This window comes from Scyliorhinus canicula, chromosome 1 (genome assembly GCF_902713615.1).
Source record: "Scyliorhinus canicula chromosome 1, sScyCan1.1, whole genome shotgun sequence".
In the NCBI taxonomy this organism is placed as follows: Eukaryota; Metazoa; Chordata; class Chondrichthyes; order Carcharhiniformes; family Scyliorhinidae; genus Scyliorhinus; species Scyliorhinus canicula.
The window spans coordinates 229,168,445-229,192,230 of NC_052146.1; the positions used below are offsets into that span (position 1 = coordinate 229,168,445).

General features: G+C 49.7%; 1 protein-coding gene across 1 annotated transcript in view; it reads left to right on the plus strand.

Annotated features, from left to right (window-relative positions):
* Positions 1-23,786, plus strand: part of usp34 (ubiquitin specific peptidase 34) — a 347,321-nt gene that overhangs the window by 82,707 nt on the left and 240,828 nt on the right. Inside the window, 2 exon segments of the mRNA XM_038808956.1 lie at positions 868-918; positions 2,772-2,921. Coding sequence (XP_038664884.1) covers positions 868-918; positions 2,772-2,921 — 201 coding nt within the window.

The following is a 23,786-nucleotide window of genomic DNA, read 5'->3' on the forward strand; positions in this document are numbered from 1 at the left end:
CTGAGTGGGAAATCTGTTATGGCCGGTGAGGTGGGACCGGAGACTTGCGGCGAGTTTGACGCCTGATTTTTGGCTGATACGCTATTCTCCACCTGATCGCGAATCCTGTGGTTTTTTTTTAAAAGCAGACATACCCAGCACTGCTTTAAACTTGCATCTGACTAAACTTTCGAACCAGATCAACAATCGACAATTGTTTCATGGTTATCATTAGACCTTTAATTCCAGATTTTTATTGAATTCAATGCCCACCATCTGCCCTGGTGGGTTTCGAACCCAGGTCCCCAGAGCATTTCCCTGAGACTCTGGATTATTAGTCCAGCAACAATACCACTAATCCACTGCCTTCCCGCTTAATAACCTGTCGCCTGTCCTAATGTCCCCTTTTGTGGCTCTGTGTCAAAGTTTGTTAATTTTCCATTGAGACATCTTGTGATGTTTTTACTATGTTAAGACACTATATAAATGTAGATTGTTTTGGTTGAAGGTAAATAATGCCCAGGATTCAGGAAGAACTCTTTTTTTTTCATTTATGCAATACGACCTCTTTACCTCCACCTGTGCCGACAGCCTGGGCCTTCACATAACAGCTTAGTCCTGGAATAGGTCATGTGCTCTGTTGCTGCAGTTGGGCTTGTACCCATTACCAACTGACCTGGGTGTAAATGTTTCCATTGAAGCAATGCTGATACTGTTGAAATTAAATGTTTTTTTAATAGTCAGAAACCTTGTTTTTTAGCCCATTAATATGGGTTAGGTCAGTTTTGTAATTTTTCTACTGTCGCCTGATAGAATGTGTTGTATTTGAAAGACATTTTGCAGAATGTTTGTTTTTATTTAAATTGTACGAACTTTTCTTTAAACTAGGACATTTCAGCTCATGAAAGCAACTTATTAGGGGCGTTTTGTGATATGAATGTAAGTAACAGATTTTTGAATAATTTGACATTTCTGGTTTTAGAATTTTAAAAGGACAAGTAAATATTCATTTTGGAAGGAAAATTGTTTAGGACTAAAATTCTTACAAAGTTTGACATGAGCCCAAATACAAAAGCTCCATGCATGTATACATGATTGGAATTTTAGCTTTTCCAAATGCCATGATTCATTCTGTTTAATAGACAGAGAAAATAATTTGGAGAGATTAGTTTGTCAGAAATAAAGTCTGAGCTGTAGTAGAGCTTTTTTCACGAAAACTAAGCTGGTGCAACATGTAGAATCCTCGTATATCCAAACAACTCACAAATTATTTTCCTGGATGTATAAGGGGCTAAGCTTGTTGATTATAAGTATCACTGTGCCGAGTCTGCATGTTCTCCCTGTGTCTGTGTGGGTTTCCTTCGGGTGCTCTGGTTTCCCCCCCACAGTCCAAAGACGTGCAGGTTAGGTGGATTGGCCATGATAAATTGCCCTTAGTGACCAAAAAAGGTTAGGAGGGGTGATTGGGTTACGGCGATAGGGTGGAAGTGAGGGCTTAAGTGGGTCGGTGCAGACTTGATGGGCCGAATGGTCTCCTTCTGCACTGTACGTTCTACGTTCTTATTGTGCTAGTAGGGATCAATAACTATTTCTTGGCAAATTTAGTATGCCAGAAGTTGTCTGTTAAAACTGCAGTTTTTGAAACAAATACAATTAAGAAATCCCATTTGCTTGTTAAATATAAATGCAGAATGTAAGATGAAAATATCCTAGAAACAGTAATCTTTGCAGGAGTAAAAGCTGGTTAGTTGGCCCATTATTGGCACCACCATTTTGATTCCAATGCCGTGCTCTTTCCTTAAAATTCTTTATACTTTTAGTCTCAAGTAATGATCTAAATCTCGTTTAAGAACCTGAAATTATTCTGCATCTGTGATCTTGCTTCACACGAACTCAACCCTTGTGGGAATAAGTGTTTTTATGGAAGTATCATTCCCAGTGTTTGCTTTCAGTTTACTTATTTTAAACACATTAATCAAATCACCCCTTCTGAACCCTCTGGTATGTAACTCTGGTATGTTCCAGTGTCTTATCACAGCCAGGTTCCTACATCTTGCCATCAGCCTGGTGAATTATTGCTGGACTTTCCCAAGGGGCCAGCTAATACTTATTTTGGGCATTCATGACAATCCATAATTCCACTGTATCTGTACAGTTATGCTTTCTTTTATGTTCTCTACCACTCAAGTTGAATCAGATGTTGCATTTAGCATAAAAAGCAAAGAACTGTAGTTGCTGGATGTCTGAAATAAAAAGGAAAAATGCTGAAAGCAACCAGTGTGTCAGGCAGCAATTGTGATGAGAATGGAGAAGTTGACATTTTCAGATGGACATTTTGTCCAACCTGATTTTCAGGAGAAGTTGATAATTTGGAAACAAAACCAAAACCGACTATTTGCATGCATAGACTTATTCGGATCTAATTGCAGTGTTTGCATCTGTACTGAAATTGCAGAGAAAATATTGTAAAGATGCAAATTCTGTGTTGATGAATATAGTTTTATTGCACTTAAACCTGTGGAATATATATATGAGTTTTAACTTTCTACTTGGCTTTAGAGAGGCTAAATGAAAAGTGTCAAGAAATGGTCCCTACCAAGTCCCTATTTTTTAATCCTACTGCTAGCCTGACTTTTACTTTTTTTAAAAAGCACCATTTCTAATGGGGGAGGTGAGGAGAGAAAGGAAAGAAATTGCAATTTTGTTTTTAATACCTTGTGAAATATTTTGTTTCATGATTCCTTTGTAGTAACCAGTCATAACCATTTGCATTTCTTTTGTCATCTGTTTAGGATGTGGAAGTACCTTTGCACTTGCTTCGTTATGTCTGCCTCTTTTGTGGGAAAAATGGGCTATCACTTATGAAAGATTGTTTTGAATATGGAATGCCTGAAACCCTTCCATTTCCAATAGCACATGCTTTTATTACAATAGTATCGAATGTAAGTAGTGAATTTTCTTTTTAACTTTAATTGTATTAAATGCTCAGCTAGCTAGCTGATAATATATACAATTTTACTCTTCACTGTAGAGCCATAAGCAAGTAGCTGGGGCGATGTAAAAGAACAATGGTATTTTGGGAAGTACAAGAGTAAAGAATCAATTATGAATTTGTATGAAGTATTGGGTAGGTCACAAGTTTAAAAGTCTAGTTAAGGGGAGATTCAATATATTGATACTCAAACCACTGGAGCACCCATGTTAAGCAGAGATTTAATTGATTTAAAAAAATGATGAGTTTGATAGTCTTCTCCTATTCACTTTCATTTATCTGTTTAGAGAAACGGTGATGACATTTCATTAAATATCTCTAAAAGGAGTGAATTTAGGAGAGAGAGTACCTTTTTAAGAACTGGGTGGTTATCAAATAGCTGTCGTGGATGTACCTTTAAGAAATGGGTGTTATCAAATAGCTGCAGTGATGTCAGTGTGGGTGGAGCTGGGTTGGCTGTCTCACTTTAGTTATGGAGCAGGCAGCTACAGTGTTTCTTTAGTTTTGCTTTGAGAGCTAGATAGCTACAGGCAAAGCAAACAGCTGTATAATGATCTCTCTCTACAAGCTACAGACTGTCTTTAGCTCATTTGAGGCTTTCAAAGTAATACCTGTTTCTGTAGAGAATTTAAACCTGCTGTCTTTCTGTAAAACATGGATGTTATTAGGAAAGTTATGAAGGGTTACTTATAGAACATTGCATCTGTGGGGATTATTGGTGTTGATAGTTGTTAAGATGTTTACTGTGTGTTTATAAAGTGTTAACTGGATTCATAAATAAACATGGTTTTGTTTTAAAAGTACTTTAGATCTCTGTTGCATCACACCTGTAAAGTAGGCCCTTGTGCTCCCCATAACCACAATCTATTAAAAGTTGTGGGCCAGGTGAACTCGATGATACACTTTGGGGTTCTCTAAACCATGGCCTGTAACAAGATGACTTTACATAGAGTTGATGAAGCTTGAGTTGCTTTGCCACAGCAACAGCAGCAACTCTTATTTCTATAGCATCTGTACAAAGTAGTGTGTCTAGGATGTTTGCAAATGAGTGTTATTAGACAAAACTTGACGTGGATCCACATTAGGAGATATCCGAGCTGAAGAGGTAGGTCCTACGGGTTGTCTTAAACAAAGAAAAAGAATTAGCAAGGTAGAGAGGATTAGGTGAGAAGGAGGAGGAAGGCTGACCAAGACTGTATTGGAATATTCTACCTAGGGGTAACAAAGACACGGATGGGGGTTTCCACAGGAGATCAGCTGAGATGTGTGTGAAATTGGGTGATATTACAGAATATTGGTGATGGCATGAATATGTGGTTTAAAGCTCACCAGAGTCTGATATGAAGCCAATGTTGTGAACATTTCTGGTTCAGCTTCAAACGGTGACCAGGGAGAGGAATGTAGTTTGTGGCAAGGATCGTAGACAATGGTGTGGTCTTCCCAGGACTTCATTGGAGGATATTGGACAAGCAGTATGACAATTCTGAAACAGTGGAGCGGTTGCAGGAGTTGGACGTGCCAGCATGCATATGGAAACTTCAGAAGTTTTCACATAACGTTGCTGAGGGATGGCATGTAAATGGGAAATTAGGGGTCCAGGAATGGATCCTTGGAGATCACCAGAGGTGTCATTTGCAGGCGCAAGAAGAGAAGCTGTTGCAGGCGATTCTCTGGCTATGAATGGATAGATGCGAATGCTGCCAGATGAATGAAATCCTGTCCAGCTGGACAATATTGGAGAGGCGTTGGACAAAGATAATGCGGTCAATTTTGTCAGAGCTTTAGACACGTTGAAAAGGGTGGGGCAGATACATGGAAATTATTATTTATTTATTTTTTTTGGCAAAAATGTGCAAACATCCACGTACTTTCAATACTTCCATCGTAACATGTTGCACAAGCCCGCTCCCCTCCCACCGGTACTACCCGCCATATTTTCCCTCCTACTCTACTCTTACCCCCCCTCCCCCCCACCCCCCTGCTGACGCTCACTCTCCCGCAAAGAAGTCAATAAATGGTTGCCACCTCCGGGCGAACCCCTGCACAGATCCCTTCAAGGCGAACTTAATTTTTTCCATCCCCAGGAAACTCGACATGTCCGCAAGCCACCACTCAGTCTTCGGGGGCTTTGAGTCCCTCCACGCCAATAATATTCGTCGCCGGGCTATCAGGGAAGCAAAGGCCAAAACATCGGCCTCTTTCTCCCTCTGGACGCCCGGGTCTTCCGAAACCCCAAAAATTGCCACCCTGGACTCATCACCACCCTTGTTTTTAGCACCTGGGACATGACCCCCGCAAATCCCTCCCAGTACCCCCTCAGCTTAGGGCATGCCCAAAACATGTGAACATGGTTCGCTGGTCCTCCCGCGCACCTAGCGCATTTGTCCACTATCCCGAAAAATTTGCTTATCCGAGCCACTGTCATATGGGCCCGGTGAACGACCTTAAATTGGATCAGCCCGAGCCTAGCACATGTCGCGGTCGAATTTACCCTACTCAGGGCCTCTGCCCACAGCCCATCCTCCATTTCCCCGCCTAGCTCCTCCTCCCATTAAAGTTTCAGTTCCTCTGTCTGGGACCCTCCCTCCCTCATGAGCACCTTATATATACCCGAGACTCTGCCCTCCCCTTCTTCCCTCCTAGAGACTATTCTGTCGAGGATCCCCATTGGCGGGAGGCGTGGGAAAGATGGGACCTGTCTACGAACAAAGTCCCGCAACTGTAGGTATCTAAAATCATTTCCCCTTACCAACCCAAATTTCTCCTCCAAGCTCCTCAAACTCGCGAAGCTCCCTTCCAGGAACATATCACCCACCCTTCCCGCCCCTGCTCGCCGCCATACTCGGAACCCCCCATCCATACTGCCGGGGGCAAACCGATGGTTGTCGCAGATTGGCGCCCAGACAGACGCCCCCATCTCCCCCACATGCCTCCTCCACTGGCCCCATATCCGCAGGGTCGCCACCACTACCGGGCTGGTGGTGTACTTGGCCGGCGGCAGCGGTAGAGGAGCCGTGACCAGGGCTTCCAAGCTGGAGCCCCTGCACGAAGCCGCCTCCACCCGCTCCCAAATAGACCCCGTACCCACCATCCACTTCCTTATCATAGCGATGTTGGCCGCCCAGTAATAATTGATCAGACTCGGCAAAGCCAGCCCTCCCTCGCTGCGGTTCCTCTCCAACATCGCCTTCTTCACCCGCGGGGATTTTCCCGCCCAGACAAAGCTCATGATCAGCCCGTTAACTCTTTTGAAGAAGGACTGTGGGATAAAGATCGGGAGGCACTGAAAAATAAACAGAAATCGAGGGAGGATTGTCATCTTTACAGTCTGCACCCTCCCTGCCAGCGACAGCGGGAGTGCATCCCATCTCCGAAACTCTCCCTTCATTTGCTCCACCACCCTGGCCAAATTTAACTTATGCAGCCTGCCCCAGTCTCGTGCCACCTGGATTCCCAAATACCGGAAATTTTCCTCAGCCAGCCTAAACGGTAGCCCTCTCAATCTGTTCTCCTGGCCCCTTGCCTGGACCACAAACATTTCACTCTTGACCGTATTTAATTTCTATCCTGAGAACTGGCCGAACTTCCTCAGCATTCCCAGTATAGTTCCCATCCCGGCCACTGGGTCCGACACGTACAGGAGCAGGTCGTCTGCATAAAGAGAAACCCTGTGTTCAACCCCGCCCCTCACCATCCCCTTCCAACCCTCTGCGGCTCTCAGCGCAATCGCCAGCGGCTCTATGGCCAGCGCAAACAGCAGCGGGGAGAAGGGCAGCCCTGTCTGGTCCCTCGGTACAACCTAAAGTACTCCGACACTTCTCTGTTGGTCCTGACGCTGGCCATCGGGGCCTGATATAATAATTTGATCCAATCCCTCCCCGAACCCAAACCGTCCGAGCACCTCCCATAGATAGTCCCACTCCACCCGGTCAAAAGCCTTCTCGGCGTCCATTGCCACCACTACCTCCACCTCCCTACCCGCCGGGGGCATCATTATCACATTGAGTAATCTCCTCAGATTGGCCGCCAGCTGCCTACCTTTCACGAACCCCATTTGATCCTCCCCAATCACCTCCGGTACACAGTCCTCCATTCTACCCGCCAGTACCTTTGACAGGAGCTTGGCATCTACATTAATCAGGGAGATTGGTCTGTAGGACCCGTACGCCTCCGGGTCTTTACCCCGCTTCAATATCAGAGATATGGTGGCTTGTGACATTGTCGGCGGCAGGGTCCCTCTGTCCCTTGCCTCATTGAAAACCCTCGCCAAGACCGGGCCCACCAGCTCAGAGAACTTCCTATAAAACTCTACTGGGTATCCATCCGGCCCCGGGGACTTCCCCGACTGCATAGCCTTAAGGCCCCCCAATATCTCCTCTACTCTAATCGGGGCCCCCAGCTCTTCCACTCGCCCCCACCAACTGTTGGGAATGTTAACCCGTCCAGAAACCTTTTCATCCCCTCCGGTTCTTCCGGCGGCTCCGAAGTATACAGCTTACGATAGAAGTCCCGGAATACCCTATTCAATTCTGCCGGGTCCTCCACTTTGCGCCCCCCCCCTCGTCCCTCACTCTACCTATTTCCCTGGCCGCCTCCCTCCTCCTGAGTTGCTGCGCTAACAGTCTGCTAGCCTTTTCCCCATGCTCGTACACCACTCCCCTCGCCTTCCTAAGCTGTTCCACGGCCCTGCTCGTGGATAGTGCCCCCAGTTCCGCCTGTAGCCTCTGCCTCTCCCTGAGTAAAACCTCCCCCGGGGACTCTGCGTGCTCTTCATCTATCCGACCCATTTCCCTGACCAATCTGTCCATCTCTGCCCGGTCTGCCTTGGCTCTGTGGACCCCAATTGAAATCAGCTCCCCCCGCACTACTGCCTTTAGCGCCTCCCACTGGGTCGCCGCTGAGACCTCCCCCATGTCATTCACCTGCAGGTAATTTTTTATACATTTCCGAAGCCTCTCGCAGATCCCCTCCTCCGACAGCAGTCCCACATCTACCCTCCATTGCGGGCGTTGATAGCTCGCTCCCCCGAACTGCAGGTCCACCCAATGCGGGGCATGGTCTGAAATGGTAATTGCTGAGTATTCCGTGTTCTATACCTCCCCCATACAGTCCCTGCTTAGTACAAAGAAATCTATCCTGGAATATACTTTATGGACGTGCGAGTAAAACGAGTAGCCCCTTCCTGTTGGCTGTCTATCTCTCCAGGGGTCCACTGCCCCCATTTGCTCCATAAACCCTTTCAGCTCCCTTGCCATTGCTGAGAGTCTACCCGTTCTGGGACACGACCGATCCAAAGTCGGGTCAAGGACCATGTTAAAGTCCCCTCCCATTATTAGCCTGCGAGAATCCAGGTCCGGGATCTTCCCCAGCACTCTTTTAATGAAGTCCACGTCATCCCAGTTCGGGGCATATATATTCACCAGCACCACTCTTCTCCCCTCCAGTCTGCCCCGTACCATCAGGTGTCTGCCCCCCCTGTCTGCGGATATGCCCTCTGCCTCAAATTGCACGCGCTTGTTAATCATGATTGCCACCCCTCTGGACTTCGAGTCCAAGTCCGAGTGGAAGACCTGGCTAATCCAGCCCTTCCTTAGCCTGGTCTGGTCCGACACTTTCAGATGTGTCTCCTGCAACATAATTACGTCCGCCCTCGGGGCCCGCAAGTGCGTGAACACCCGCGCCCTCTTAACCGGCCCATTCAGTCCCTTGACGTTCCAGGTGATCAGCCTGGTCGGGGGGCACATCCCACCCCCCCCACCCCGCCGGTCAGCCATAGCCTTTCTCGTGCCGGCCCCTGGCCCGTGCGTCGCGCCATTCCTGGCCCGCCCTTTGGCTGCCTCCACCCTCGACCTCCTTTCCAGTGCCTATTTCAAGTCCCTCTCCCGTCAGCAGAACAACCCCCCCCCCCCCCCTCCCCTAACCCCATCCCCCGATACCCCCACCCCTGCCATCTACTGGCTGTAACTTCCCCCCCATCTGACTCCCTTGACTAGCCAATCTGCGTGCCCGGTGACTCAACACTCCGGCGCCTTCCTGTCTCATTCCCATTGTTTCCCCGTCCTCCTCCCCACTCCCCGGCGCCCCATCCCCCTCTCCCACCCACTGGGGCAAGCCGGCTCCAGTGTCTTCCGCGAGCTGCACAAAAAGCACAAACCAGCCCAAACAGGAAAAAAAAAACACAGAAAAAAAGAGAAAAAGCACATAAATATATACCCAAATCCCCCCCCCCCCTCCTAAGAAACAAGAGAGACCACAAAAAAAACAAAAACAAAGGGGGGGGGGGGAACCCTCCCTTAACCCCCCCTTAACCCCCCAAACCAATGTCCATGAACAAAGGAAAGAGTCAAATGTTCCGCTTGGCCCCTTTGGCCCAGCAAACCGTTGAGCAGCAATCCAGGCAAATTCGGCGTTCCTTCCCACAGAAATCCTCGGGCCCTAATTCGCGTCCTTGGGGCCTCCTTTTGGGACCAGCCCCAGGTCCCTCACATTGCTTCTTCGGGCTTGGAGAAGTAGTGGTGTTGACCCTGGTGCGTGACCCATAGCCGAGCTGGGAACAGCAGACCAAACTTCACGTGCTTCTTGAACAGCACCTCCTTGACATTCTTAAAGGCTGCTCGCCGCCGAGCCACCTCCTGGCTTAGGTCCTGATAAATGCGGAGAACACTGTTGTTCCACGTGCTGCTCCTGGCGCTCTTTGCCCACTGCAGCACCCACTCCTTGTCCACGAACCTGTGGAACCTAATCACCATTGGGCGGGGGGGTCCGCCCGGCCGCCCCTGCCTTGCCTGCACTGTGTGCCCCCTCCAGCTCCGGCGGTCGCGGAAAGGCTTCGGCCCCCATCAGCTGCTTCAGCAGGTCTGCTACAAACGCTGCAGCATCAGCTCCCTCAGCCCCCTCCAGGAGGCCGACCATCCTCTGATTGTTCCTGCGGACTCTATTCTCCAGCTCCTCCACTCTGTCCAGCAGTCTTCTCTGCCGCTCTTTCAGGCCGTCCACTTCTAGCGCTGCAACCGTTTGCGCATCCGCCTGCTCCTCCACCGCCTCTCCCAGCTCCTTAACTTTAACATCCTGGGCATCCAGCCTCTGGTTCAGCTGATCCACCACTTTCTGGATTGGGTCCAAGCTGTCCCCCTTCAGCGCTTCAAAACTGGACTTCATTACCTGGAGCATGTTATCCAGCGCCTGCTGGATTGCTGAGTCCGGGGTCCGTGTGTCCGCCATCTTAGGTCCCAGGTAATTTTCTTCAGGTCCTTGTCTCTGTCCCTTTTTCTCCTCCTTCTTCTGCCCTCTGGACTCCCGCTGTTCAATGTGCCGCAGCCCGCTCCTCAGTACCTTCGCTGCCGCCTTCCTTCGCCCAGCTCCTTAAATTTTACCTTCTGGGCATCTGAAGTGGGTCCAAGCTGTCCCTCTTCAGCAACTCCAAACTTTTTTTTCTTGTCCTGGAGGAAGGAAGGTCCGTGGGTCTGCCATCTTACCCTTCAGGTCAGTTTCCTCCTTGCCTCCGTCTCTCTCTCTCTCTCTCTCTCTCTCTCTTTCTTCCTCTACCTGCTGGCCTCCCACGATTCCATCCGCTGCAGCCCGCTCTCCTCTTCTTTCACGGCAGCCTTTTTGCCGCCCCCGTGGTCCCGCTATCGCGGGGAATCAGCTGCTAAGCCCCGCCGCAGTGAGAGCCCACCGAATGTGCGGCTCACTCGGGCATCGCCGCCACCGGACCATGGAAATTATTTTTGACAGTAAGAACAAATTGGGGAGGCGGCATGGTGGTGCAGTGGTTAGCACGGCTGCCTCACGATGCCAAGGACCCGGATTCGATCCCGGCCGCCGTCACTGTCTGTGTGGAGTTTGCACATTCTCCCCGTGTCTGCATGGGTCTCACCCCCACAACCCAAAAATGTGCAGGTTAGGTGGATTGGCCACGCTAAATTGTCCTTTAATTGGAAAACAAAATAATAATTGGGTACTCTAAATTTTTTTTAAAAAAAAGAACAATTTGGATACGTAAGAACACAAGAAATAGGAGCAGGAGTAAACCATTTGGCCAATTGAGCCTGTTCTGCCATCCAATAAGATCATAGTTGATTGACCATAGCCTTTAACTCCACCGTCAGCCTGTTTCCCATAACATAGAACAGTACAGCACAGAACAGGCCCTTCGGCCCTCGATGTTGTGCCGAGCAATGATCACCCTACTTAAACCCACGTAACCCGTATACCCGTAACCCAACAATCCCCCCATTAACCTTACACTACGGGCAATTTAGCATGGCCAATCCACCTAACCCGCACATCTTTGGACTGTGGGAGGAAACCGGAGCACCCGGAGGAAACCCACGCACAAACGGGGAGGACGTGCAGACTCCACACAGACAGTGACCCAGCCGGGAATCGAACCTGGGACCACTGGAGCTGTGAAGCATTGATGCTAACCACCATGCTACCGTGAGGCCCCATCAAATAACCTTTGATTCTTGTAGATTAAAAATTTGCCTACCACAGCCGTGAATATATTAAGTGACCCACAGTGACTGTGGTAACAGTAAAAACTTCAGGGAAGATGAGCATGGATTTGAGAGGTGATAATACGTTCAAGGATTTTGGAGAGGAAGGGGAAGTTAGAGATGTGGCAGTCGTTTGTAAGGTGTTAAAGTTTTGAGGAGCGGTGTGATGGCTGTAGATTTAAAAGAGGGGACACAAGTGCTTGTGGAGAGGAGTGGTATTGAGTACAATGGGAGCTAGGAAGGGAAGTTGGGTGGTCAACAGTTTTAATGGGAGTAGCTTCATGAGAAAAAATGGTAAGTGTAGTAGACAGCATGAGCTCAGAGGACAAGAGATGGGTGAGAAACTGGTGCGAGATGCAAGCTCGGTTAGAGGAGGAAGGAGTCTTGGAGAAAGTTTGGCTTTATGGGCTGGGAGAGGGAAGGGAAACATATTCAAGTTGATCAGATGGTCTTAATCTCAGTGACAAGAAGTCCATGAGTTCTTTACATTTATGGGAGGTGGGGCTAGGTGAGACGAGGGAGAGGGGTTTAAGCGAATGTTTTGCAGCGGAGAAAGTAAACTGAGGGTGATTTTTGCAATCAAGGGTAATCTCAGTAGTGAGCAGTTTAAACAGTTGAGAGCAGAACCCACTGGTGCTATATGTAGCCAATTCAGATCTGGTAGTGAATGGCTAACTGGTTGTCTGCTAGATCTGTTCAAGTCTGCATCCCTTGCACTTGAGAGCAGAGTTGAGACAGTACCAGAGAGCAGGCAAAGTGAGAGAGATTATTGGTCTATGCAAAGATTAAGGTGAGAGTATGGTTCAGCAGATCAATAGCTGCAGAAATGTCATTATGAATGGAGGGTCGAAGACTAAACAGTTGAGATTTTGAACGTTCAGTTGTAAGTGAATTGGGGAGAGTTTTTCATTTAATTTTTCAGAATTAGGAGGGCAAAGTGGATAAGCATGGAAAGTGATGCAAGGAAGTGATCTGATTTGTATGATTGACATGATGGGAAGGACACGGGGAGTCGTGAATATAGGTTTGTCAGTTAATGGATGAAGAGATTAAGGGAGGATGGGAAAGTGGGATGTCAGGAGAAAGAGCATAATGAATTGAGGTAGAATTTGAAATTGCCGAGAATGGAAAGTCACTTGATGTGGAGGCTCGCATCCTTACACTGGAGAAGAATCCTCCGCCAGGCTACCAGGGATGCAAAGGCCAGAATACCGGCCTCTTTCGCCTCCTGCACTCCTGGCTCCACTGCAACCCCAAATATTGCGAACCCCAGCCTGGTTTGACCCTGGATCCTGCCACCCTCGACACTGTCTTCGCTGCCCTTCCAAAATTCCTCCAGCGCTGGGCAAGCCCAGAACATATGGGTATGATTTGCTGGACTCCCTGAGCACCTAACACACCTGTCCTTACACCCAAAAAACCGACTCATCCTTGTCCCGGTCATGTGTGCCCTGTGCAGCACCTTAAACTGTATGAGGCTGAGCCTTGTGCACGAAGAGGAAGAGTTCACCCTCCTGAGGGCATCTGCCCACGTCCCCTCCTCGATCTCCTCCCCCACTGCTCCCACTTACCTTTCAGCTCCTACACCGAGACCACCTCCTCCTCCTCCTGCATCACCTGGTATGTTGCCGAAATCTTCCCCTCTCTAATCCACATCCCCGAGAGCACCCTGTCCTGTACCATGCGTGGCGGCAGCAGCGGGAATTCCACTACTTGCCGCCTGGCAAACGCCCTTACCTGTAGATACCTAAAGGGGTTTCCCGGGGGGAGCCAGTACTTCTCCTCCAGCTCACCCAGGCTCGCGAACTTCCCATCCATAAACAGGTCCCCCAACCTTCTTATCCCTGCCTTATGCCACCCTGCAAACCCTCCATCCATTCTTCCCGGGACAAACCGGTGGTTCCCCCGTATCAGGGTCCACACCGAGTCCCCACTTCCCCCCTGTGCTGCCTCCATTGCCCCCAAAGTTTGAGGGTAGCCGCCACCACCGGGCTCGTGGTATACCGCGGCACCGTTGCCAGCGCCTCTAGACTCTTACCCCACAAGACGCCATCTCCAGCCTCTTCCATGCCGCCCCCTCCCCCTCCATCACCCACCTGTGCACCATCACCGCCTTAGCGGCTCAGTAGTACCCACAGGTTGGGCAGCGCCAGCCTCCCCCATCCCTACTCTGCTCCAGGAACACCCTTCTCACTCTGAGTCCCTCGCGCCCACACAAACCTCATTATGCTTCTGCTGACCCGACTAAAGAAGGCCTTTGGGACAAGAATGGGGAGGCACTGGAACAGGAACAAAAGACTTGGGAGCACCGTCATCTTGACTGACTGCACCCTACCCGCCAAGGACAGCGGCAACGCATCCCACCTCTTAAACTTCTGCTCCATCAGCCTCGTGAAATTAAGTCTATGCAGGGCCCCCCAGCTCCTGGCCACCTGGACCCCCAGGTATCTGAAGCTCTTCTCCGCCCTTTTTAGTGGGAGCTCGCCAATCCCCCTCCCCTGGTCCCCTGGGTGAACCACGAACAGCTCGCTCTTCCCCATGTTGAACTTGTACCCTGAAAAATCCCCAAACTCCCCGAGGATCCTCATTACCTCCGGCATCCCCCCCACCGGGTCCGCCACATATAGCAGCAAGTCGTCCGCATAGAGCGACACCCTGTGCTCCTCCCCACCCCGCACCAGCTCCCTCCATTTCCTCGACTCCCTCAGTGCCATAGCCAGGGGTTCAATCGCCAGTGCAAAGAGCAGGGGGGACAAGGAACACCCCTGCCTCGTCCCTCGATACAACCGAAAGTACTCAGACTTCCTCTTGTTTGTGGCCACATTCTCCATCGGGGCCTCGTACAGCAGCCTAACCCACCTGACAAACCCCTCCCCAAACCGAACCTTCCACAAGTACTCCCACTCTACCCTATCGAAGGCCTTCTCAGCGTCCATCTCAGCCACTATCTCAGCCTCCCCCTCCCTCGCCGGCATCATAACGTTCAGGAGCCTCCACACATTCGCGTTCAACTGCCTCCCCTTCACGAACCCCGTCTGGTTCTCGTGGATGACCTGCGGCACACACTCCTCAATTCTCGTGTCTAAGACCTTCGCCATAACCTTGGCATCTACATTTAACAACAAAATCGGCCTGTAAGACCCACATTGCAGGGGATCCTTGTTCCGCTTCAAGATCAAGGAGATCAGTCTCCGGGACATCGTCGGGGGCAAACCCACCCCCTCCCTTGCCTCATTGAAGGTCCTAACCAGCAACGGGCCCAACAGGTCCACATACTTTTTGTAAAACTCGACCGGGAAACCGTCCGGCCCCGGTGCCTTCCCCGCCTGGATGCTCCCTATCCCTTTGACCAGCTCCTCCAGCACAATCGTGGCCCCTAATCCCACCACCAGTCCGTCCTCCACCTTCGGGAACCTCAGTTGGTCCAGAAAGCGGCCCATCCCTCCCTCCTCCACCAGGGGCTCGGACTGATACAGCTCCTCATAAAAGTCCCTAAAGACCCAATTGATGCCAACCCCACTCCGCACCACACTCCCTCCCCTATCCTTAACTCCCCCGATCTCCCTAGCTGCGTGCCGTTTCCGAAGCTGATGCGCGAGCATCAGGCTTGCCTTTTCCCCGTGGTCATAAACCGCCCCCTGGGCCTTCCTTCACTGCGCCTCCGCCTTCCTGGTGGTCAACAAGTGAAATTCGGCCTGGAAGCTGCGCCTCTCCCTCAACAGTCCCTCCTCTGGCACCTCTGCGTACCTCCTGTCTACCCGTACCATTTCCCCCACCAGCCTCTCCCTCTCCCTCTGTTCTCTCTTCTCCCTGTGGGCCCTAATGGAGATCAGATCTCCCCTAACCTCCGCCGTCAGCGCCTTCCAGACCATCCCCACTCGGACCTCCCCGTTATCGTTGTCCTCCAGGTATCGCTCTATGCTTCCCTGGACCCGCTCGCTCACCTCCTCGTCCGCCAACAGCCCCACCTCCAAGCGCCACAGCGGGTACTGGTCCCTCTCCTCCCCCAGCCCTAAGTCTAACCAATGCGGGACGTGATCCGAAATGGCTATGGCTGAGTACCCGGTATCCTCTACTCTCGTAATCAGCGCCCTGCTCATGACAAAGAAGTCAAACCGGGAATAGACCTTATGAACGTGCGAGAAGAATAAAAATTCCCTTGCCCCCGGCCTTGCAAATCTCCAAGGGTCCACCCCTCCCATCTGGTCCATGAACCCCCTCAGCACCTTAGCCGCCGCCGGCCTCCTACCTGTCCTAGACCTGGAGCGATCCAGTGCCGGATCTAACGCCGTGTTATAATCCCCCCCCACTTCCAAGTCCGGGATCCGACCCAACATCCGCAGCATAAAACCCGCATCGTCCCAGTTCGGGGCGTACACGTTGACCAGCACCACCCTCTCTCCTTGCAGCTTACCACTCACCATTACGTAGCTACCGCCATTGTCTGCCACAATGTTCGACGCCTCGAACGACACCCTCTTTCCCACCAGGGTTGCCAGCCCCCGATTTTTGGCATCCAGCCCCGAATGAAACACATGGCCTGCCCACCCCTTCCTCAATCTTACCTGGTCCGCCACCTTCAGGTGTGTCTCCTGTAGCATTACCACAACCGCCTTCAGCCCCTTCAGGTGCACGAACACCCGGGCCCGTTTAATCGGCCCATTCAGTTCCCTTACGTTCCAGGTTATCAGCCGGATCAGGGGGCTGCCCGCCCCCTCCCCCGTCGACTAGCCATAACCCCTCCTCGGCCAGCCACGCGCCCACTCCCGGCCCGTTCCCCACGGCGGCAGACCCCCGTCCCGACCTCCCTCTACTCGCTCCATCTCCCCCTTGATCGTACCAGCAGCAACCCGGTTCTCTCTAAACCCCATCCCCCAGCTAGGACCCCTCCTAGCTGCGTTGCTCCCCCCATTGCACTCCCGCAAGTCTGCTGACCCCAGCCACTCCCGTCTCTCCTTCGACTCCTCCCATTGTGGGACTTCCCCTCCCCCACCAGTACCCACTAGTAGGCTCTCCGCCTCCCCCATCCATCCCAAGCGCGGGAAAAAGCCCGCGCTTTCCACCTGCCCGGCCCCGCCTCCTCTGGTGCAGCTACTTTTACAGGCCCAGTCCCCTCACCCCCGGCTTGGGCCTCGCCCACCCCCGCGGGGCCCCACCCCCCTACCGGCCATCCATCCTCCCTTCCGCTTACTTGCCCCCCCCTCCAAGAGCCCACCCGACAGACCCAACCAAAATAGTGCCCAGCCCTCCCTAACCACCCACACCGAACCCAAAAATGAACAAGAACAGAGAACCCCCCCGCCCTCAAAATGTAACACAACCACAGCGATCCCCAATCATCCCCACACACGACCGCTCGTCCCGACTCTTCAGTTTGTGTCCAGCTTCTCTGCCTGAACAAAGGCCCACGCCTCCTCCTCCTCTGGTGTCGGTCCTTGTAGGTGACCCACAGACGCACCGGCTGCAGCATGCCAAACTTCACGCCCTTGCTGTGCAACACCGCTTTCGCCCGTTGTACCCGGCTCGCTTCTTCGCCACCTCCGCGCTCCAGTCCTGATAAATGCGAACCTCCACGTTCTCCCACCTGCTGCTCCTCTCTTTCTTGGCCCATCTGAGCACACACTCCCGGTCGGCGAATCGATGAAACTGCACCAGCACCGCCCGCGGCGGCTCGTTAGCCTTGGGCCTCCTCGCCAGCATTCTATGGGGCCCCTCCCAGCTCCAGGGCCCTTGGAAGGACCTCGCTCACATCAGCGAGTTTAACGTGACCACATAGGCCCCCACGTCCGACCCCTCCAGTCCCTCCGGGAGGCCCAGGATCCGCAAATTCTTGCCCCGCGATCGATTCTCCATCTCCTCGAACCGTTCCTGCCATTTCTTGTGGAGCGCCTCGTGCGCCTCCACCTTTACCGCTAGGCCCAAGATCTCGTCCTCGTTATCAGATCTTTTGCCGGACCTCGTGGATCGCCACCGCCTGGGTCTCCAGTAGCTTGTCAATAGAAGCCTTCATCGGCTCCAGCAGGTCCGCTTTAAGCTCCCTAAAGCAGCGCTGGATAACAGCAGCTGCTGCTCCTCCGCCCACTGCATCCACGCTGCCTGGTCTCTGCCCGCCGCCATCTTGCTTTTCTTCCCTCGCACTTTCTTTGGCTTCACCACCACTTTCTTAGTCGCCCCACTCCTGGTCCAAGCCATACAATGTCAGGGGAATGTTGCAGTCTCCTTCCCACACCGGGAAATATCAAAAAAATGCCGTTGGGGACCCTGAAAAGAGCCCAAAAGTCCGTTCCTAGCAGGAGCTGCCGAACGTGCAACGTAGCTCTGCATAGTCGCAACCGGAAGTCAAGGAACAACTTTTTTATGCAACAAGTGGTAATGTCCTGGAACACACTGCCTACACAGGTGTTGGAAGAAGAGACAATTAATAAATTGAAACAAAAATTGGATGGGCACTTGAGGGGGATAAACTTTCAGGGCTACGGGGATAAAGTAGGGGAGTGGGCCTCGCTGGATTGTTCTACAGAGAGTTGGCATGGACTTGATGAGCTGACTACATTAGTTCACTCATTCTTTAGAATAGTGTTTTTCAAACTTTCTTCTGACAATCCACTTTTGCCAAGTACCTGGTCCTCACGACCTGCACCATGTTCACTTACTACTTACTACTTGTAGTTTTTACATTTAAAATTCATATAATTGATTCCTCACTTATGATGGTAAATTGCTTTCAGTTCTGCATACATAATGCCAAAATGTTGCATAGCAACAAAATAATCCCACCTTGTACATTGCAAATTTCACTTATCAACCAACAGTTTTATGTCCATGATGCTGAAATCACTGGTCTTGTCCAATCAGACGTTTCCAACTCTAAACTGGGATTTAACTATGGGCTCCAAAGTACCAAATTGGGCTGCTTAAGCGATCTGAGGACCATCCCATCTACCTGAACACATTCGCTGATCTGGTAGCGCTGTAACAACATAGATACGTGAATTCAACTTCAAAGAAATACGATAAATTTCTTATTCCTCTTGATACATTCAGAATAAATGTCTGAAATCAGACAATGCACTCATTAACAGTGTATCAGCCATCCACGTTTTTTAAATGTCATCTCATTTTGAAATTGATTCAGCAGCAAAATATTTCAATGCACATGGGGGGAAAATAATGAGTTGGATTGTGAGATAATGACTATGCTTGTCAAACTCTGAAGCCATAGCTTGCCTTCATAGAATAGAATTGAATCGCGACAGTATAGAAGAAAGCCATTCGGCCCAAAGGAGCATCCCACCCAGACCCATGCCACACCCTATCCCCATAATCCAGTGACCCCACCTAACCTTTTGGCCACTAAGGGGCAATTTAGCATGGCCAATCCACCTAAATTTGAGACTTGGCAGAGTCCACTGACCAGGCCAGCTGTAGTTAAGCTGCTATGGTCGTAATCTAAACCGGATTCACCGTACATTTAAAAATACACCTCTCTCCCAATTCTTACCTCTTCCTTTCATAAAGTGCACGGAACTTATAAGGCAGTACTAAGCTTTTCCTCCATAGCAAAAGACTTCACATTGGCTAAGACATTGTCTGAGAGATCCTCATTTATAATACTGCCTTCTACAAAATGTGGAGATGCCGGCGTTGGACTGGGGTGAGCACAGTAAGAAGTCTTACAACACCAGGTTAAAATCCAACAGGTTTGATTCAAACACGAGCTTTCGGAGCGCAGCTCCTTCCTCACCTGAGGAAGGAGCTGCGCTCCGAAAGCTCGTGTTTGAATCAAACCTGTTGGACTTTAACCTGGTGTTGTAAGACTTCTTACTGTTCTACAAAATGGCCACTAGAAACCGAACAGAACCAGACCTATAACGCTACACCAGTGTTGATCCCACAGCCATTCCAAATGTTAGTGAAACATTGTATTTGTCATCTATGTTGTTACAGCGCTACCAGAAACATTGTATGGGGTAGCATGGTGGTTAGCATAAATGCTTCACAGCTCCAGGGTCCCAGGTTCGATTCCCGGCTGGGTCACTGTCTGTGTGGAGTCTGCACGTCCTCCCCCTGTGTGCGTGGGTTTCCTCCGGGTGCTCCGATTTCCTCCCACAGTCCAAAGATGTGCGGGTTAGGTGGATTGGCCATACTAAATTGCACGTAGTGTCCTAATAAAAGTAAGGTTACGGGGGTGGGGGGGTTGTTGGGTTACAGGTATAGGGTGGATACGTGGGTTTGAGTAGGGTGATCATGGCTCGGCACAACATTGAGGGCCGAAGGGCCTGTTCTGTGCTGTACTGTTCTATGTCTATTAGCTAGGTATTACATTTAACCTTATGAATATGCACTTTTTTGAACAGGATCAGTTTAGGGCAGCAAAACTTGAGAGAAAATGGGGAAAAAAAATCTATTGGGATCATTTTTGGTGACCCATTTTTCAACACCAGTGACCCACCCGTGGGTCTCTACTCCGCTTTGAAAAACACTGCTTTAGAATCCTAAGTAATTTATTGTCCTGTTGTCTTCACTCTCATCCTGTGAAGGATTATATTTTAGAAACTTGGGGGTTGAGGGAGGAAAGAATCATCTTGTAAAATCTGTAGATAAACATTCATTTTGAAAATCTGTATTTTGGTCATAACTCAATCAGGCATGCAGTATCAAGTCGATCTAAATCACAGCATCCTGATCTATATCACACTTTTTTAAACCTTTCCTGAATCTATAGCTTGGACTTTGCAGTGGTAATGCCAGCGAAAATGTAATTGTTCATGATTATGTGACCAAAATTGACAACAATTTCGGGAGTATGCATATGTGAAGAATAACTCACAAATCCAGAGGTTTTAACCAGTGATTCTATGCTTCTGTAGAGGGTGCATTATTGTAGTTCCCGAGTGCAATCCTGAAGCAATGAATGAATTGATGAAAACTTCGACCTTTTACACTAATCTCTCCTTTCCAAATCCTTGAAACTGTTGCAAAATGTAAAATATGGTGTAACTGGGATTTTACAGTGTACTGAGTTCACAGTTGCTGTTTAAACACCCTCAATGGCCCTGAAATGCTCATTTTAATTTTTTGGAATATCAAATTTCTCCACTACGATAAAAATCCAGGTTTAAATTTTTTTTAAAAGTATGTTTATAATATTTCTGATTCTATCCAAATATACTCGTAATTTATTTTGCTGTCTAAAATGTTAAATTGAAAGTGAAAGGATTTGGTGTTTTTTAAATTCCTAGTTTGCTGTCTGAGAATTCTTCAGTCTGATCAATTACTTACCATGCTTGCTACCATCACTACTCCTGTTTGCCTGGAAATCCAGTGAACTTGATGGTGCACACTGCGGCCACTTTGCAGTGCTGATGGTGGGACTGAATATTTAAGATTATGATTAGGTTTTGTTCAAACAGTATTTCGTCCTGGGTTGGTGAATTAAGGTGTTGGAGCTGCACTCATCCAGGCAAGTGGAAAGTGCTCCATTACACTCCTGACTTGTGCCGAAGAGTTAGTGGAAAGGCTTTGGGGGAGTCAGGTGAGGAGTCTCTCTAGGCAGAATATCCACTTCTGACCTCTTCTAGCCAAATAACTTGTGGTGGGTCACTTTGGTTTCTGGTCAATGGTCACCGGGCAGGAGGATGCTGGCGAGGGAATTTGACATTGATAATGCTGTCAAAGGTGATGGGGAGATGGTTGGATTCTCTCGTGTTGGAGATGATCATTCTCTGACACTCGTCTGGTGCACATGTTATTTGCCACTCATCGGCTCATGTTTTAATGTTGTCTGGCCATGTGTCCTGATGTGTGCATGCATCCGTGTACAGGGGTGCTCTCTCTCTCTCTCTCTCTCTCTCTCCGTATTTGTGTATGCCAACTCGCTCTGTCTCAAACCACTCCCTCATTATTTTAACCATGACTGCTTAGTGATAGACAAAATCAATAAAAATCAGTGGGGTAAAAACAAATCCCTGGCTGGAATGATAACTCAATGGAAGACTATTGTGGCAACTGGAGGCCAACAATCTCAGTTCCAGGACACACTGCAGTAGTTGCTCAGGACTGATGGTGGGAGTGAATATTTAAGATTATGATTAGACCCAATTACCGTCACCTACTGTATCAATAATCTTCTTTCCATTACAAAGTCAGAAATGGGGATTTTTGCTGAAGATTTTCAGAGTGTTCAGATCTATTCACAAATGTTATATAATGATTCAGTCCACGTACGCATTCAGCAAGAGGGAGTGATTTGAGACAGTGAGTTGGCATACACAAATACGGAGGGGGAGAGAGAGCACCCCTGTACACTGATGTGTGCACACATAAGGACGCATGAGCAGATACTGGGACAGACAAACAGATACGCAAAGACTGGATTTTCAGGGACATGTGGATCGAGACTGGCTCCGAGACAGAGGCAGTCATTGAAACACCAGATCGCGGGACAGAAGGAACGTGAGAGGAATTGCTTTCAGTTAATGGTTCTTTCTTTGTAGGAGAAAAAGGAGATGGAGTCATTTCATTTTTTTCCAGGTTTTTTTCCTCTCCTCTCTTCCTTATCATTGTAAAGATTTTAAAATCAAAATTGTGATGGGTTTTTACTATCTGGCAGATGTCTGTCTGTCCAGGTGTAACCAATTTGTGTGGCTTTAAAAAATAAAATAAAAAAAATTGATTTGTCTTTTTGTTACAACACTCTGGGCTAATGCATGGTCAATTCCAGCCCCACTTGTCTTGGGAGTGAATTAAACTATAATTCTTAGAAAAATACCCAAAGTCTTTGACCATTGGCTGCCCAACAATCACAGTAACCAGGTTTATAAGTTTAAAAACTGTTTGTTTATAACCAGAACTGCAATGAAATATGCAGAAACTACATCAAGTCAACTATTATCTAATTCCTAATTCCCCACTTTAACTTGCCCCCACAGTTCGAGGTTTTAGCATAGATTCATTCAGGTCTCTGTAGTTTCATAATTACAGCACTCGCAGCCTTTCTGGAGATAGCGAGAGAGCAACCTATGGGGCGAGATTCTCCGCAAATGCGGAGAATCGTAAAGGCCGCCGTGGGACAGGCCGTGACCCACGCCAGCCTTCACGCTCACTTCCAGGGGCCGATCCCCCCCCCCGGGGCGGGCTAGGAGCACGGCCCCGTGCGACACAACGGCACGGCCTTGACGACGGTCGTCAAGGCCGCAGGCCAAGCGTCACGCCGGCTGACGCGGCCGATGACGTCAGCCGCGCATGCGCAGGTTGGACAACGCCAACCCGCGCATGCGCAGTTGCCGTCTTTTCCCTCCGCCGCCCCGCAAGACGTGGCGGCTTGATCTTGCGGGGCGGTGGAGGGAAAAGAGTGCGTCCGTTACGGACGCACGGCCCGCGATCGGTGCCCACCGATCGCGGGCCTATGCCCCCCTTGGCACGCCGTGGTACTGCCATGTCAATCGGGGCCCCTAGATGCCCCAAAACAGGCATCTGGCACCCATTGCATGACAGCAGCGAGCAGGTGTGTTTGCTGCCGTGTTGAAATGGGCGTGAAGGCTCGGCCCATTGGCCTCGGAGAATCGCCGCTCGCCGTAAAAAACGGCGAGCGGCGATTGGTGGCGTGGGGCGGGCGAGAATAGCGGGAGGGTGTGAAAAATGTCAGGAGGCCCTCCCGCTATTCTCCCACCCGGCGTGGGGGGGGGCGGAGAATTGCGCCCATGGTCTTTGTTTGCAGCCCGTAATGGTTTTCCTGTAGATTAATTCAGGTTCTCTGCAGGTTCCGAAATGCATCAACTCTCCCTTTTTGGAGAGAGAGAAGCAGGCCTTCCCCAAGTGTCCAGGAATCAAACTAAGCTCCTTGAGTCTCTGAAATTCATTCCACTCGGGCAGGATCCAGTCACCACTTGTTACACGGCAGAATACAGCCCTTTGACTGGCTACAAATGAATTGGCCCAATCAAATTAAGAGCTGCCTCTCTCGCTCTCTCGCTCTCTCGCTCTCTCGCTCTCTCGCTCTCTCGCTCTCTCTCTCTGGTGCCAAAAGGTCTGAAGTACCTGAGTGTTCTCTCCTCTAAGGTCTGAATTCCTCCGGGGTCAAAAATGATAACAGCAAAATAAAAGAAAGGGGTAATAAGGGAATAAACAGGAAGGACCCTTACACTTAACGAACAATGTTACAAGGCTATGGCCCTTTATTCTTGTAAATACGAATTTTCACATTTCAACTGACTGGTAATTTTGCAATTGGAAATGAAATAGAGCAAACTCCTTTAAAAACGCAAGGCCACCTGCAAAGATGAAGGTGAAAAACCAAATCTTGGGAGTGTGAAGAG